Source organism: Pyrus communis, chromosome 10 (genome assembly GCF_963583255.1).
Source record: "Pyrus communis chromosome 10, drPyrComm1.1, whole genome shotgun sequence".
Taxonomy (NCBI): Eukaryota; Viridiplantae; Streptophyta; class Magnoliopsida; order Rosales; family Rosaceae; genus Pyrus; species Pyrus communis.
Window position 1 is genome coordinate 333,006 of NC_084812.1, and position 17,007 is coordinate 350,012.

General features: G+C 34.1%; 1 protein-coding gene across 1 annotated transcript; it reads left to right on the top strand.

Moving 5' to 3' along the window:
• Nucleotides 1–1,972: 1,972 nt before the first annotated feature.
• LOC137747084 (probable 2-oxoglutarate-dependent dioxygenase AOP1) lies at nucleotides 1,973–3,417 on the top strand. Its single transcript, XM_068487093.1, has 3 exons — nucleotides 1,973–2,349; nucleotides 2,552–2,876; nucleotides 3,172–3,417. The coding sequence occupies exons 1-3, from the start codon at nucleotides 1,973–1,975 to the stop codon at nucleotides 3,415–3,417; spliced, it is 948 nt and encodes a 315-aa protein (XP_068343194.1).
• Nucleotides 3,418–17,007: the final 13,590 nt, after the last annotated feature.

The following is a 17,007-nucleotide window of genomic DNA, read 5'->3' on the forward strand; positions in this document are numbered from 1 at the left end:
TGTTAAATAAGAACTAAAAGGACAAAAATACCCTCTATATAGTAAACATTGGGCCAATATGATTTGACCAAAATTATGAGTATGTTTGTCATTTTATCTTTCTTTGAACGGGTTTTCTTTTTTCAGAAAATGACTAAAATGATTGATGACGAATAAACTCACATACCAGTTATATCGATTTTAAATCTCATTTGCGTATGCATGAACATATATATTGACAAATATATGCAATATACAATATATGTATAAAAATACAAATTGGGGGTTCATGCATCATAGGAAATGTTTTCATGCAGATAAAATATCAAACTTGTGTTGTAGGAGAACCTAATTGGCTAAAACTGAAATTAAGCCTTGAATTTGTAGAACCTCATCCATGAACCTTCAATTCCTTAGCGTCAATGTCAGCGTCGGGCTAAAGCGTGCTGATAACGTGTTGTAAGGCCTATTTAACTGACAAATAGGAAGAGAGAAATAGAGGGGTGGTGCGGCAAGGAGGGGAGAGAGAGTTTAATGAAATTCAGAGTTATGTCTGATCTCATCCTATTGTGCATATATTTTATAGTAGTACCCAATAAGAATTACAATTTAATCAAGATATTATCTAAGTATAAGACAGGGTAAAATCTCATAAGAATTTCTCATAATTTATACAATCTCATCCCTACCTAAATCAAGACTGGAAGACAAATATTATTTTGTGAGATAATTGACAAATATTATTTTGTGAGATAGTTAATCATACTGCTGCAACTTATGATTCACGAGTGTACGTACCTGTAAACTATTATGGTATTTTAAAAACTACGAACATCAGCACAAGAAATGATCACGACTGCAAGTCTGCAAAACAAATATTATTGTGCATGGGATAGTCAAGTGTTGCAACGTACCTTGGAAATGCATTATTGGAATTTTAGAAACTACGAACATCAGCACAATTTATATAAAATTAAGTAAATTGTTTTATTAGTCCTTATATAGAAAATTAGATAGTTAATGACTAAAATATATAAAGTCAGCTTTTAAGACAATGATGTTTAGTAATTTTTCAAGGAGTAATGTTATTTATTTATATCATGCTTTTATATCACCATTTGATATGGACAGCCACATTATTTAAATTAATCATATTTTCAAATTTAATTAACATTATTTAATAAACCAATAATTAAGAAAAATTAATACATTAAATGATGATTGTAGCATACAAGGAGTATTTTTCCTTCCCTCCCCTTCCCTTTCAACCGATAGGTTTTTTATATTTTTCATTGGGCATAAAACCATGAATTTGGTGGGTTTTGCAAGTTTTTCAACAGGGATTCTAATCAAAGAACAAAGCATGCAGAACAAGCACGCCAAATCATGATTGGGAAAGCAAAGAAGTGAGAGAAGAAGTAAGGAGAAAGACTTTTCGTATATCATAATTATTATTTAATTAATTAATTTTTCTTAATTATTGGTTCATTAAATAATATTTAATTAAATTTAAAATTTTGATTAATTTAAACGATCTGTCTGTCCACATCAGATGCCACCTAAGATAATATATAAATATGGTACAAAAACATGGTATAAATAACATTACTCTTTTTATAGTAAGTAGATTGATAGTATAATACCACTTGACACGCTTAAAAATCTTTGCGGATATTAATTAGGTGGAAGTAGGTCATCTCGGGATCTCTTCTACTAAGGTCACCGAATCAGGTAATTTGGATTTTTGAAATTTTATCCAACGTCTAAAAATTATTATAATTTTTAAATGATCAAAACAGATTTACCGTTAGATGACATTTCAAAGACCCGGATCACTTGATCCGGTGATATTAATGGAATGGATCTCTTCCCTAATTAGGTGATGACGAGGCTGCAGCTGATATTTATATACGGCACAATGAAATGCATCTCACAGTAGCTCACTTTGTGTGAAAAGAAAAAAAATACACATAATTAAGTAGCTAATCACACCATGCCTACGCAATCGGAGAACGGGATTCCGGTGATCGATTTCTCCAAGGAGGAGGAGTTGAAGCCGGGGTCGAGTTCTTGGCTAGGGATACGCGAAGATGTTATCCGTGCACTCGAAGGAACGGGCTGCTTCATTGCATTAGTCGGCGACAAGGTCCCCCAAGAGCTTCGCAGCACCATGTTGGAGACTTTCAAAGAGTTGATGGATTTCCCCCGTGAAGCCAAGATGAAGGTCAAGAGCAAGACCAAGAAGACCTTGGGTGCATATCACAACGCCACTCAGATCCATGAAAGCCTGGCAATGGACGACGCCGCAGATGCTGCTGAATGCCAGAAGTTCAGCAATCTCTTCTGGCCCAACGGAAATGAAAATTTCACGTTATTCTCTAACTAAATTTTTAATGAAATACTTTAAACTGTAGATAAGTTATCTATGTTGTCGATATTTATTGATATTGTTGATATTTCGACCTTACAGTTTTTTATAAGATCAGATAAACTTACAGTTGCTGATATGCATGCAGTTTATGTTGTGAGACTGTCGTACTTACAGATATTAACTTGTTTGTTGGTTAACTAGTCGAAGTTCGAACGAGTATGCAACGCAAATGATGAACTTAGACTGGATAGTGACAAGGATGATATTCGAAAGCTATGGTGTAGACCAGTACCATGATACACATATTAACACCAACACTCACCACATGTCGTTCCTCAAGTACGAGCGATCGGAGGAAATTGAAACCGACGTGGGTGTTTTTATTCACACCGACAAGAACTTCACCACGGTGCTGCATCAGGTGAACGACAGCCATGGCTTGGAGGTGCAGACCAAGAACGGGGACTGGGTGCTCTGTCAACCCCCGCCATCGTCCTTCACTTTCATCGCAGCCGATATTTTGCAGGTGCTACTATTGTATACGGCATCATACAATAATTAATTCACTCAAGCTATATAAATAGACATAAATATGCAATATAATTAATAAATTTTTTTTGCAACATGAGAAATGCTAAGGAGATTTTCTTAAAAGTCGGAATCTTCGTGGACTCTCTACCATCTTATAATTTTTTCAAAATGTTTTATAATGTTGAGATGAGAATTGAGTTAAAGTGAGGTGACAAATAATTCATGAAAAGTTCCACGTATTCAAATATTTTTTTTTTTGTATATAATATGGCATAAATATTTTTTGGTAGGTTTGGAGCAATGATAAAATACAAGCTTGCAAACACAGAGTGACAATAAGCAAAGATACGCAAAGGTTCGTTTTGGCTCTGTTTCTGTTCAAGACTGGCAAGTGCCAGACGCCGGAAGAGTTGATTGACGAGGAGCATCCCGTCCGCTACAAACCGATTGATCAATCTGAATATTTTACCGACTTTCTCAACAACTCAAACGGAACTGTTTACACTGTCAAAGACCACTGTGGCATTGCAGTCTGATCATCACCAATGCATCCAATCAGCACCGTCGATCTCTGTGTGGGTTAATCAAGTGAAACCAACCACGTAATATTATGTATACATAAACTCTGTGATACAATAAATCAAGGATGTATGGAGCTTCGGTTTCTGGCTAAAAGATAAGGCAATTTGGTATTGTTGTGATTTAAAAAAAAAAAAAAAAAAAATTACTTCCGTTGGTGTGAGAATAAACTGTTGTAATATAAAGTTATTGAGCGTTTGATAAACTTTTGTTGTAAATGTGCTTTTAACAAAAGAAAAAAATGTATGAGTGTTTTATAAATATTTATATAAAACTGTTGTTGCTATGTTAAATGATTAAAACAAATATTGTATTATTGTAATATAATAAATGAAAGGGCAAAGGTTGTGTGTTTTGAAATATATACAGGTGTACTTATTATTTAAAATTTTCATTAAACGATGACTGTTCACTTGCATGCAATAAGAAAAGAAACGTTTTTTTTTAAATGCTGATTTGAGATTGTGATCCTTTTAAAATGTAGATTAATAACATAGACAACTCAAAATGGAAACTGGATCCTCTCCTAGATCAGGATGGGGATTCTCCTGAGTAGTCCATTTAGACCGTTGAAATTTGATCCAAAGACTCTAAATAGGAAACTTCTCTGAAAGTTATAATAATTGCAGCCGTTAGATTAAGTTTGAACAACTCGGATGGGCTGCTCATGAGGATCTCTATCATAGATCCAATTCATTTGGTAAATGGGTAGGGAGGAGGATTCTCTACCCTTCTATTTGAACGGTTAAGCCACGTTAACATCTTATATTGATTTTTTTTTATAAAGATAATAAGACAAAAAGTAATGTGTGAGAGAAGAGAATAAGAATAGGAGGATAAAGAATCCTCTTCCAAATGGATAAGGGCATGATTTGATGTTTGCTTAAAAAAACGCTTTTTTAAGAGCATGATTTGATGTACAAAATGTAGTGTTTTTTTAGGAGCCACATTGTCTGTTCTTTTATTTGGATGCCCTTTTCATCTCCTTTTATTTTGTACGATCACGGTTAAACCACATTAACATTTTATATTAATTTTTTTATAGAGATACTAAGATAAAAAGTAATAGGAATATAAAATATTGATATGACTTAACCGTAACCGCACAAATAAAAAAAAGATGGGAAGAGCACCCAACAGGAAGGTGGACAATCTGCCCCTGTTTTTTTAAGTGCTGATTTGATGTTCACTTAAAAATAGGGTTTTTTAAGTGCTGATTTTAGAATTGTGCAGAACTGAAGCGAAGTGGAAGGTTGAAAGCAGGAACAGACGAGTGTCCACCCGCTGCGACGCGGCCGTTGCCGGGGAGGCCACTGATGCTACTGGTGAGAAATTCGAGTACCAGGTCGAGGTATCTCGGCTTATGGATTTGATAGTTCATAGTCTATAGAGCAACACAAGGAGGTATTTCTTAGAGAGCTTGTGAGTAATGCTAGTGATGCATTGGACAAGTTGAGATTTTTGTGTGGTCCTTTCTGCTTGGAGATGCTGAAGAGCTACAGATTCGTATCAAATCTGATCCAGATAATGGGACCATCACTATATCGGGTACTGGTATTGGAATGACAAAAGAGGAACTCATTGGCTTCATTGGAACCATTGCCCAGAGTGGTACTTCAAAGTTCTTGAAGGCTCTGAAGGGAAACAAGGATCTTGGTGCAGACAATGGCTTGATTGGTCAATTTGGTGTTGGGTTCTACCCTGCTTTTCTTGTTGCTGGGAAGGTGGTTGTCTCTACAAAAAGCACAAGGTCTGATAAGCATCATATGGAAATCTAACGAAGAAGTGCACGCTTGAAAGTACAATTTTATCCTGCGACGGAAAGATCATTTTTGAACTAAATTTGCTAATGAACTACACCACGAGAGTTTAAATCCCTTTTTTTTTTTACCACAGAGACTATTTTCCGAATACCTTACAACCACATGAACCATTTATCTGATTTGGCTTTTTAATTTTCTCATTGAATGAAAGTGTGGTGTGCGTGGATGCAAAGGGATTGGAGCTCAAAGATGATCATCTGCACCTCACCACCAAATCCCAGGTTCAGTTGGGTCACATGTTGGCTAATGCATACCTCCAGCATTTTGGACCCTCAGAAGCCAATTCTCATGCTACCCTTTGAAGTAAACGATCTAATTTCACTCCGTTACTTCTTTTAAGGTGCGTTTGGACGAGGAACTTTGAACCGAATTATTGATACGATATTTGTTCGGTAGGATTGTGTTTTCATTTGGTCTGCTTTGGGAACGAGGCCTTATGGTGAATTGAATGCAGCTTTTTGGATTTAATCCAATGGGCCTAACATGCCTCGCACTAACACACTAGATCTTTTTTTTTTTGGTGAAAAAATAAACCCTAATCACGTTACAATGTATTGACTTGTTATCTCTCTTTTTCTTAGGTAGGGTAATCTCCAACTAACTGATGACGGGTTTATGGACTCTCTTAATTTCATGGGGCTTTTAGATCTAGGTTCAAAAACATAGATGGTTTTTAGGAGTGAGTCCAATTATCTAATTACATGTTTTTATTTTTTTTATACTCATTTTATATTTTTTTAAAATATTAAAAATCAATTAAAAATCTTCTAATATTATGCATTTTTCAACTCCAAAAAATCTAATTAATATCTTACAACAACAAAAACTAATATACTAACATAAATTATCTACAAAATATTCTACCTTAACTCAAGTAACAAATATATGAATATATATTATTCCTATAAGCGAGATATGAAACATAACTAAAAGGTAGGAAAAAACATAATATACCTATAAGCAAGACACATTAATTTGTGACACGTTGATTATAAAAAAGAATATGTCATATAGATACATAAAAATAATTAACTCAAGTAACAAATTTATGAATATATATTATACCTACAAGCGAGATATGAAACCTAACTATAAAGTAGGAAAAAACATAATATACCTATAAGCAAGACACATTAATTTGTGACACGTTAATTATAAAAAAGAATCTGTCGTATAGATACATAAAAAATAATTAACCTGTGATATAGGTTGATTATAAAAATTAAAAATAAAATCTATAAATGGGGAGGAAGAACAAGAAATAATAAAAAATAAAAATAAAAAGAAATAATCAAAGAGATAATTTGAAGAAATAATAAATCTTATCATTGAATAGATAATTATTGATAATAAAATAATTAAATTTAAGGAATTGGACCTATTTTAATAAATTAGACTATTCCTACTATTGGCTAAAAAAATTAGACTTATATCAAGTTTTCCCTAATTTCATTGAAGCCTTTTATATGCTGATTCCGATAATTAAGTTAATTTTATTGACTCTGACTTTGAAGTTTGATCCGCCTTATGAAGTCTACTTAGAAAATTATATAACATGATTAAGTAAGACTATTTGTGTACATTATGTTAAGTTGCTAATCATATATGATTTTTCACCACTTATTTTATAATTGAGAGACTTTAGATCTGGTCCCTAGCCACTAATATTCTTTGACTAAACCCTTAATAGTATATAATTTTTTATCAAAGTCCCTTGACTTTGTACAACTCATTATTGCTATTAATATGTATTCTCATATGTTTGATATTAATTACTTAACATGTTATGGGATTTAAAATCCCATATTATATGGCATATAAATTAAAAACGATTACAATAAAAAAGAAAATACTCAAAAATTTTGATTGAATAAATAGATAAAAATAGGTTAACAATATACCTTTGAAATAATAAATATCAAACGAATGTACCCATTGTCACATCCTGGCCTGGGGCGGATTACTTCCCGGGCCCGCTCCACCATCGTAGCACGATATTGTCCGCTTTGGGCCCCGACTACGCCCTCATGGTTTTGTTTCTGGGAACTCACACGAGAACTTCCCGATGGGTCATCCATCCTGGGAGTGCTCTCGTGCGCTACTCGCTTAATTTCGAAGTTCCCATGGAATTGGAACCCAAAGCCAGTGAGCTCCCAAAAGGCCTCGTGCTAGGTAAGGATGGGAATATACATTTAAGGATCACTCCTCTGGGCGATGTGCGATGTCACACCCATAATGTTCAAAAAATTTGAATAAGGGTACAATTTATTATAAATATGTACACATTCTAACAATAAATAAATAGATTTTACATTAAAAAAGGGTATATTTTACATATAACAAAGTGGTACATTTATAAAGAAAAACGGGTACATTATAAATAAATTATGAGTATAAATAAAAATTTTAAAAAATATGGGCACAAAATGAAATTAATATATGGGTACAAATTAAAATTAAAAAAAAGGTACAAATTAAAAATGGTACAAAATAAAAATAGAAATATATGATACAAAGTTTATCCATAAATATAAATGCACCAAATGTAATGTTTTAACACTAATTGAATATATTTTAAAAATAAAATTTAATTATGTTGATATATAAATAATTTATAACTGAAATAATGGTGTTCATTAAAAGTTAGGGACCTTGATAAAAAATTAAAAAGAAAAAAGATTTTAATCAATGCAATAGAAGAAAGAGGGATGAGAATATAATTTTTCCCTTATAATGAGACAACATAAAGGATACGCCAAATGGAAGAAAAGAATAAAAAAAAGAGCAAGTTGCTTTTTATGATCAGTTCCTAATTCTTTTTAACATAAACAAGGTGATTAGAAAAGTTCTTTATACTACAGTATTTCAACAAATGTATAACTTCATGAGAACAAAATGTTCATATTTGTAGTCTAATAAGCACCAGTATTGCAGTGTAACACTAACCTGGGAATGTCGTGTTTTCTCCTTCTTTCTACCGTACTCAATTGTCCAAACTTGAACGTAATATAATATAGAAATTCAAGGTATTTGTAGAAATTTTTTGGTTGTTTGTCATTCCTTTCATCAGGTACACTTTTCAGCATCATTACAGGCTTCAGTTTCTTTAAAACTCATGGATAATTAGGTTTTGCTATATCTGTTGATGCATTCGGTAAGTTATTCAGTTTTAGTTTGCTTAGCCCAGTGGATATCTTATCCACTGCATTGTCCACCTTCTTTTCTTTTAAAGAAGATTTGTTTTCTTATGAATTAATAATAAAAATAACTGGAGACAGAAATCCAGAAAAGAATGAGAATATGCAGCTTTCCTGGAAATGTTTGTGGAGATTTCCTTTAGAATTTTACACTTTTTGGTATTTTGTGATTACACGCAAATATTGTTTATATGTCAATACTGTGGGATTATAACACATCGGTTTTATATTTAATTTAGGTTTTTGTGTTTAGACTATGTAACTATATATTAAGCCTAAACACATATTTTTATTGTTGACATGATTGGTTAAATTTGCTGCTTAAACACATGATTATGTATCTTTAGTTCCGATTCCTTTTAGTTCAGATAGATGTTAGATTAGTCTGAATATAGTCAGCGGAATAGGATAATCACAGTACCAAAGTAACCACTAACCTGAAGAAGACATCTCTTGTAAACTAGGGATCTTCTGCAGCTCTCCTCAACTGGATGCAATTGCTCAATCAATGGGATCTGAGTATTCTTTTGTTTGCTTATCTGAGTGAGCGCAGGGACCCTTGTTTTTATACCGTATACGATGATGATTGATCAGGACTCTTCCCATTATGCCATCCTAATTAATCTAACCTTATCACCGACAAAACCTCACATTCACATCCATTACAAGTGTTTCAACACTATCGTGACTGTTATTGCTGAGACTCCTATTATACAAAATCCTTATCAGCTTACAACCTTAGTTAATTCTAATCTCTTATATCCTCACGTTTCCAAACTAAAGATAATCAAGTGTTCAGCTCTCATTAGAACTTACATTCTCCCACTAGAGCTGACACTTGATTCAACGGTAGCTGGCCTTATGTGAAGTTATTCTTAAATGGCCACGAGATCAGTACCAACTTGAATCACGAATACAAGTTCAGGTCATTAATCAGTATTCATGAAGAACTAAAGGGTAACATGTTCAATTTGTCGAACAATATCCCCATAATTACATTCACAAAACTAACTAACACATTGAACTCCCACAAGATGCAAAAAATTTGTGTAAAATGTGTCTGTAGATGTATAGTTTGTCACATTCTGCACTTGGTCCCCTTAAGAATCGATAGATCAATTCATCTTAATGTTTCATATTGAAACCCTTTGGTTGTTTGTCCTACTGACAATCATCATATTGTCAAAACCATTATGCATAATAAAATATACACATATTGTCATAACTAAAGCTGTGCATCTAGAGGGAAAACTTTGAAACAACCTCACAGCTTTAAGACTTCAGTAGTGGGGAAACCTTAACAATGAAGAAAACTTTATTAATACTTACTCATAAATACCAGTCAAGTGAACTAGTGACTGATAACGAAGCATGTTCAAAAATTTACTTGCTCCCACTAATTAACATCATCAAAACTAGCTAACAGACCCATCTTTGCAACATGCTTCTTGAAAACCACAACTGGAACTGCTTTGTTTAAAGGATCTGCAATCATAGAACCGGTCTCTAAGTAATCAATCTTCACCAATCCTGCCATTACTTTCTCTCGAGCAATCAAATATTTGATATCTAAATTCCTTGTTGCAGACGATCTTTTATTGTTCTTGCTGAAGAAAATAGCTGCATTATTATCACAATAAATTTGAATTGGTCTCGAAATAGAATCCACTACACTAAGTCCTGCAATGAAATTTTTCAACCATATAGCTTGATTAACAGTTTCACAACATGAGAGATATTCAGCCACCATGGTAGAGGCTGCCACTGTTGCCTGCTTCACACTTCTCCACGAAACTGCACCACATGCCATAGTGAAAACATAACCCGAAGTAGATTTAAGGTCATCTGGACATCCGGCAAAATCTGAATCACTATACCCTTCTAACACAAGCTCATCAGTTTTCCTATAAATAAGCATATGTTCCTTGGTTCTTTGAAGGTACCTTAATACCCTCTTGGCTGCATTCCAGTGAGCCTCCCCTGCGTCTGATTGAAACCTCCCAAGAACACTGATAGTGAAAGCAAGATCAGGTCTTGTGCACACTTGTGCATACATCAAGCTTCCAACAAGAGAGGCATATGGTTTGCCTTCCATGTTTCTTCTTTCCAACTCACTATTGGGACACTGCTCTTTGCTTAATTTGTCACCCTTTGAAATTGGCATTTCAGTAGTGCCACAAGAAGCCATGTTGAACCTTTTTAAAACCTTGTCGATGTAGCCCTTTTGCGATAACCCCAGTAATCCATTCTTCCTATCTCTTTTAATTTCAATACCAAGAACATACGAAGCTTCTCCAAGATCTTTCATTTCAAAGCTTTGTTGCAGCAATTTCTTGGTTTCATCCAATAAGCTAGCTGTGTTTGTTGCAAGTAGTATGTCATCCACATAAAGGACCAATATTATGAAGCTACTCCCACTGATCCTCAAGTATATGCAGTTATCCGAAGGATTCTCAACAAAGCCATTCTCTTTAACAATTCTATGAAATTTGAGATACCATTGTCTCGATGCTTGTTTTAACCCATATATTGACTTCTTCAATCTACAAACTGAATTTTCATTCCCTTCTTCTATAAATCCCTCTGGTTGCTTCATGTATATGCATTCTTCCAAGTCACCATTTAAGAATGCCGTCTTGACGTCCATTTGGTGCAAGATTAGATCAAAATGTGCAACGATAGCCATAATAACTCTAAATGCATCTTTTGTTGAAACAGGACTGAAGGTCTCCTTATAATCCATTCCCTCTCTCTGAGTAAACCCTTTTGCCACAAGTCTCGCTTTGTGCCTCTCTACGTTTCCCTTCGAATCTCTTTTGGTCTTAAATACCCATTTGCAACCTATTGGTTTCATATCTTCTGTTTTCTCTACAAGCTCCCAGACTTCGTTATTTTTCATCGATCCCAGTTCACTTTCCATTGCTTCTATCCATTTGGTAGCATTTATACTTGAGACTGCTTCTTTAAAACTTTTAGGATCATCAAATTCTGACAAATCAATGTCGTTGGCTGCTGCTTCAGTCATATACACAAAATCTTCTAAGGCGGTTGATTTCCTTACCCTAGTTGATTTCCTCAGGACCACCGGTTGATTTTCAACTATGCCACCGTCTCGTCCTTGCTGTGTTTGCATGTTTAGTGCTTCGGTGTCCATCGGCTTGATATTAACATCATTATCAATCGGTGGTGTGGCTCCCACATTATTTCCTTGCTCAGAATTCATGTTCCCTTCAACTTCATTTGTGTCATCATGCATGTGCATTGGAATTTCAATTGCTTCCGTGTCATTATGCATGTGCATTGGATTTTCAATTGCTTCCGTGTCATTATGCATGTGCATTGGATTTTCACTTGCCATTGTTGGTGTCTCGAGATAAGAAGCCTTTGCATGTTCTATAGTAGTGTCATTGTCTCTTTCCTCTTCAAACACAAAATCATTATCATTTGTCCCAGAATCAACATCCAGATTATGCTCCATAAATACTGCTTTCTGTGTCTCGACAATTTTAGGACCTTGATTGCTAGAACAGTAGAATCTAAACCCTTTTGATCTCTCGGCATAACCAATAAAGTAACAACTAGTTGTCTTGGGATCAAGTTTAACACTACTAGGATTGTAAATTTTGGCTTCTGCTTTACATCCCCAGACGTGTAAATGATTCAAGCTCGGTCTCCTGCCAGTCCATAATTCAAATGGAGTGTTTTCAACTGCTTTTGAAGGCACTCTATTCAACAAATAATTTGCAGTTTTTACTGCATCTCCCCATAAATATTTAGGCAAGTGAACCCTACAAATCATGCTTCTTACCATATCCATTAGGGTTCTATTCCTTCTCTCTGCAACCCCATTTTGCTCGGGTGTACCTGGGGTGGTGTATTGAGCCACTATTCCATTGTCTTGTAAATACAAGGCAAATGGCCCTGGATGCCTGCCATTTTGTGTATATCTGCCATAGTATTCTCCACCTCTATCAGACCTTACTATTTTAATTTTCTTTTCCAATTGATTTTCAACTTCAGTTTTATAAATTTTAAACACTTCCAAGGCTTTTGATTTTTTTGGGATCAAATATATGTAGCAGTATCTAGAATAATCATCAATGAAAGTAATAAAATATTTATTTCCTTCGATTGTTTGTGTAGGGAATGGACCACATATGTCTGTATGGATTATTTCTAGGAGCTGCTTACTCCTAGTTGAACCCTCTTTACGTTTATTAACCATTTTCCCCTTAACACATTCAATGCAAAAATCAAAATCATTGAAATTCAATGGAGGCAAGATGTTATTTTTAACCAAAAGTTCCATTCTTTGTTTTGATATGTGGCCAAGCCTCCTATGCCAAAGATTTGAAGAATTTTTTGAGTTTTTGACTTCTTTTTCTACATTAAAGACACTTTCAATCAAATTGGTTTTGAATTTAAACATACCATCACATAGAAATCCAGTGCCAATATGAGAAGATTTATAAAAAACATTGAAGCCAATATTATTTAAAGTAAAATAAAATCCCAATAATACTAACTTAGAAACGGAAACTAATTTCCTTCTCATGGAAGGTACATAGACTACATTTTCTAGCTCCAAGCAAAAACCAAAATCTAATTTTAATCTAACAGTCCCTAGTGCCTTGACTTCAACTCTTCTTCCATTGCCAACTGAAACCTTGACTTCATCCTTATTTGGTGTTCTCTTTGTTATGAAGTCCTGCAATGAATTTGTAACGTGAATGGAAGAGCCGGAATCAAGCCACCAAGCACTGCTAGGTGTATCAATCAAATTCGATTCAAAACAAGCAAAAACATTTGAAAAATTATTTTTACCTTTCTTTGCCTCTTGTTTGGCAAGCCATGACTTGTACTTAAGACAATTTCTCTTCATATGGCCTGTCTTTTTGCAAAAATAACACTTAAAAATTGATGAGTTATTAACTTTGAAGGTCTTTTTAGAGGGAGGAATGTTTCTGGCAGAATTCCTTTTGACAGTATCCGAGTTGTTGTTATTGGTATTCTTTGCATAACCTTGAACAAAATACACCGACTCACCCTTTTCCTTTTCAGCCCTTTCCTTCTTAATCCTCACTTCCTCACCCACACATATAGATATTAATTCATTGACATCCCACTTTGCTTGCAGTGCATTATAGGATACTTTCAACTGAGTATAAGAACTAGGCAAGGAATTCATGATGACATGGACCAAAAATGTTTCAGAAATAGGTACCTCGAGGATTCTAAGCTTCCCAGCAATGTCCATAACCTTGAGAATGTATTCACGGACACTCCCTTCACCATCGTATTTGATAGTTGTCAGCAAGTTCATCAAGTTCCCAGTTTCTGTTTTTTCAGATTCTTTGTACTTCACTTCGATCGATTTCATGAACTCCTTTGCATTAGTTTCCTCTGGGAAGCCTCCACGAACTACATCAGTCATGGACCTTTTGATTATCATGAGGCATATTCTGTTTGACTTCTCCCATTTTTCATGCTTGGATCTTTGGCTCGAAGTGCATCCTTCATTTGGCGTTGGTGGTTCTTCAGTTCTTAGCGCCAAATCCATATCCATGACACCCAAAAGTATCTCCAAATCCTGTTTCCACTTCTTATAGTTGACACCCGTGAGAGGTTCAACCGTGTTGAGATTCATGGAACTTGGGTTCATGGCTGTATTCATATAGAATGAAAGTATTAATCTTTAATCCCCATCTTTATTTCACAGACTTAACAATTTTGTATTGAGAAGCATGCAAGTAATTCTCTTAATCATACCACCTTCATATCCAACGTATGAGTTTTCTGTAGTCATGAATAAAAACCTTTATGATTTGTAAACTGACTGGATTCACACGTTGATATATGAAGTGTTATGCCACTTTGAATCCAAGACATAAACAACTGAACTTCTTTAGATGATCAGTGTCAATGTTTCGAATCCTAGTGCCATTACTGATGTATATATATATTGGTATTGATAACACCTTCGTCAACACAGACAGCTTTAGCTGTCATGTGTTCACAGACAACCTTCTCTGTACAATATATATATATCAGTTCTTTAATCTGCAACACAAAACAATTCTTGATGCTTTCTTCTTAGGGTTAATTGGTATGTGAAAGCTCTGATACCAAATGTTAGATTAGTCTGAATATAGTCAGCGGAATAGGATAATCACAGTACCAAAGTAACTTCTAACCTGAAGAAGACATCTCTTGTAAACTAGGGATCTTCTGCAGCTCTCCTCAACTGGATGCAATTGCTCAATCAATGGGATCTGAGTATTCTTTTGTTTGCTTATCTGAGTGAGCGCAGAGACCCTTGTTTTTATACCGTATACGATGATGATTGATCAGGACTCTTCCCATTATGCCATCCTAATTAATCTAACCTTATCACCGACAAAACCTCACATTCACATCCATTACAAGTGTTTCAACACTATCGTGACTGTTATTGCTGAGACTCCTATTATACAAAATCCTTATCAGCTTACAACCTTAGTTAATTCTAATCTCTTATATCCTCACGTTTCCAAACTAAAGATAATCAAGTGTTCAGCTCTCATTAGAACTTACAATAGATTCATTCAACACTATTCTCCTTAGTTGCAGGGTGCCTGCCCGACCTATCCCGAGAACTCATTTTGGAGATGATGATTCCACCCTTGAGGTCTACGATCCTATTATGACCCAGGACCCAGTATTTACAGGTCGGCCTTCACATTTTCTGCCCCTTCATTTTTTTCATGTCTTTAGATTCTGAGTTTTAGTGATCAAATGGATTTCTTTTGAGAGTGATAATTAGTAGTTTGGATGACTTATACATATAAATATACAACCCATATTGTTAATTGTATGTAAGAATTGATTGAAAAACTATGAAGGTATCAATGGATTATATGATAGTTATCAACTTTTACAAAATGATCAGTGTAATCCCCAACTTTTGATGTGTAATATATTCTATTTCTTTTATTCCTTATTGAATAAGAATGTAAGTAGATTTTGATATGGACGTTATTTTTTAAATTTGACCTTTTTTTGGGTTCAATTCCATCTGCTCTCTCTCTCTCTCTCTCTCTCTCCCCCTCATTTGATTAACGCAATGAAAGTCTTCAATGTTTAACGATAAAGATGCAATTTTTAATTCATTCTTTTCCTTTTTCTTTATTAGTTGTATCAAATTTACAATCTTATTGATTAATTTTGGAAGTTGGGAATAAATTTGGAATGATTTTTCATTCGTCCATGTAATGATGATTTAAATTTCTTATTTTTTATCCAATAAGATGGAGCCAGTAAGTTCATCAAAACCAGATTTTAGAAGTGCTGATAGTGCGAATGTATTGAAGGGGTTTAGGCCCTTTATTGATGAGATTTCTACAAAGGTCAGTGAGGCTTCCTTTTGCTAATTAGAAACCACTTTTTCTCTATGTAATTAAAGTTACAGAATGAGATGAAATATAATTGAAAATAATTTTGGAATGATTTTAAATTGGTCCATGTCAAAATGGGTTAAATTCAATTATTCTGTCCTATCAGATGGAGCCAGTAAGTTCATCAAACCCATATTTTATATATGTTTTTAGCACAATCCTTCTAAAACGATTTTGTACTAACCATATTTGACATAATCCCCTAACTGGGACATATTAATTTATATAATATATAATGTAACAATTCTGACAACAATTGAAACATAAATCCAATCCAATGTTTCACAGGTGAGCCATTTAGGGGGCTCGATTTTGGTAGGCAAGGCAACATACTCTGCTAAAACAAAAACAAAACACAAAAATTAAGAAACAAAACATTCTGTAAATTTGATAATTTATCTTATCCGGACTAAATTTTTTGTATTTTGGCTTCCACTCCTCTAATTGGGTTTTGAAATTTCCATCTCATATTTCATTTATTTTCATTGCCTTTCATATTGTATGCTATATTGCTATGCATGTGCGGTTGTGCCTCTCTGCCTGGTCATATATATAATCCATGCGATTGCTTAAAAAATAGAAAAACTAATGAAAATGGCTTAAAAACTTTGAGTTTTATCGATAAGGACAAAATAGAGGGTAAAGTGAATATTACTAGAATTGACTATTTCGTGTAAAAATATGATTTTTCGTTAAAATAAATAATACTGAAAGTTTTTCGTTAAAATCCCTTAAAAAAATTTGGTCGAATAAGCTCGGTTAAATGGTTTTTTGTGTTTGTGACCTCAACTCAAACTTTGTGTACTTTTTTTGTCCTGATTTGTGTTTTTCGCTTTTTCAGTATATTAGTTTTTGGTATAGAATAACATTTTACTCCATTGTTGAGTTGCTTTGCTTGAATGAATTTCTAAAGTCTTAATTCTACACCGTTTCTAATTTTAAGCTTTGCAATCATGATTGGATAAATAATAGCACAGTGTATATATGAATAGCTAACTTGCTAATTTCCTCATATTTCTAAGTTATATTTAAGCAGGATTGTCGTGCCTTTTATTCAGGATTTTGAAGACGTTGGGACTTCACTGTAACATAAA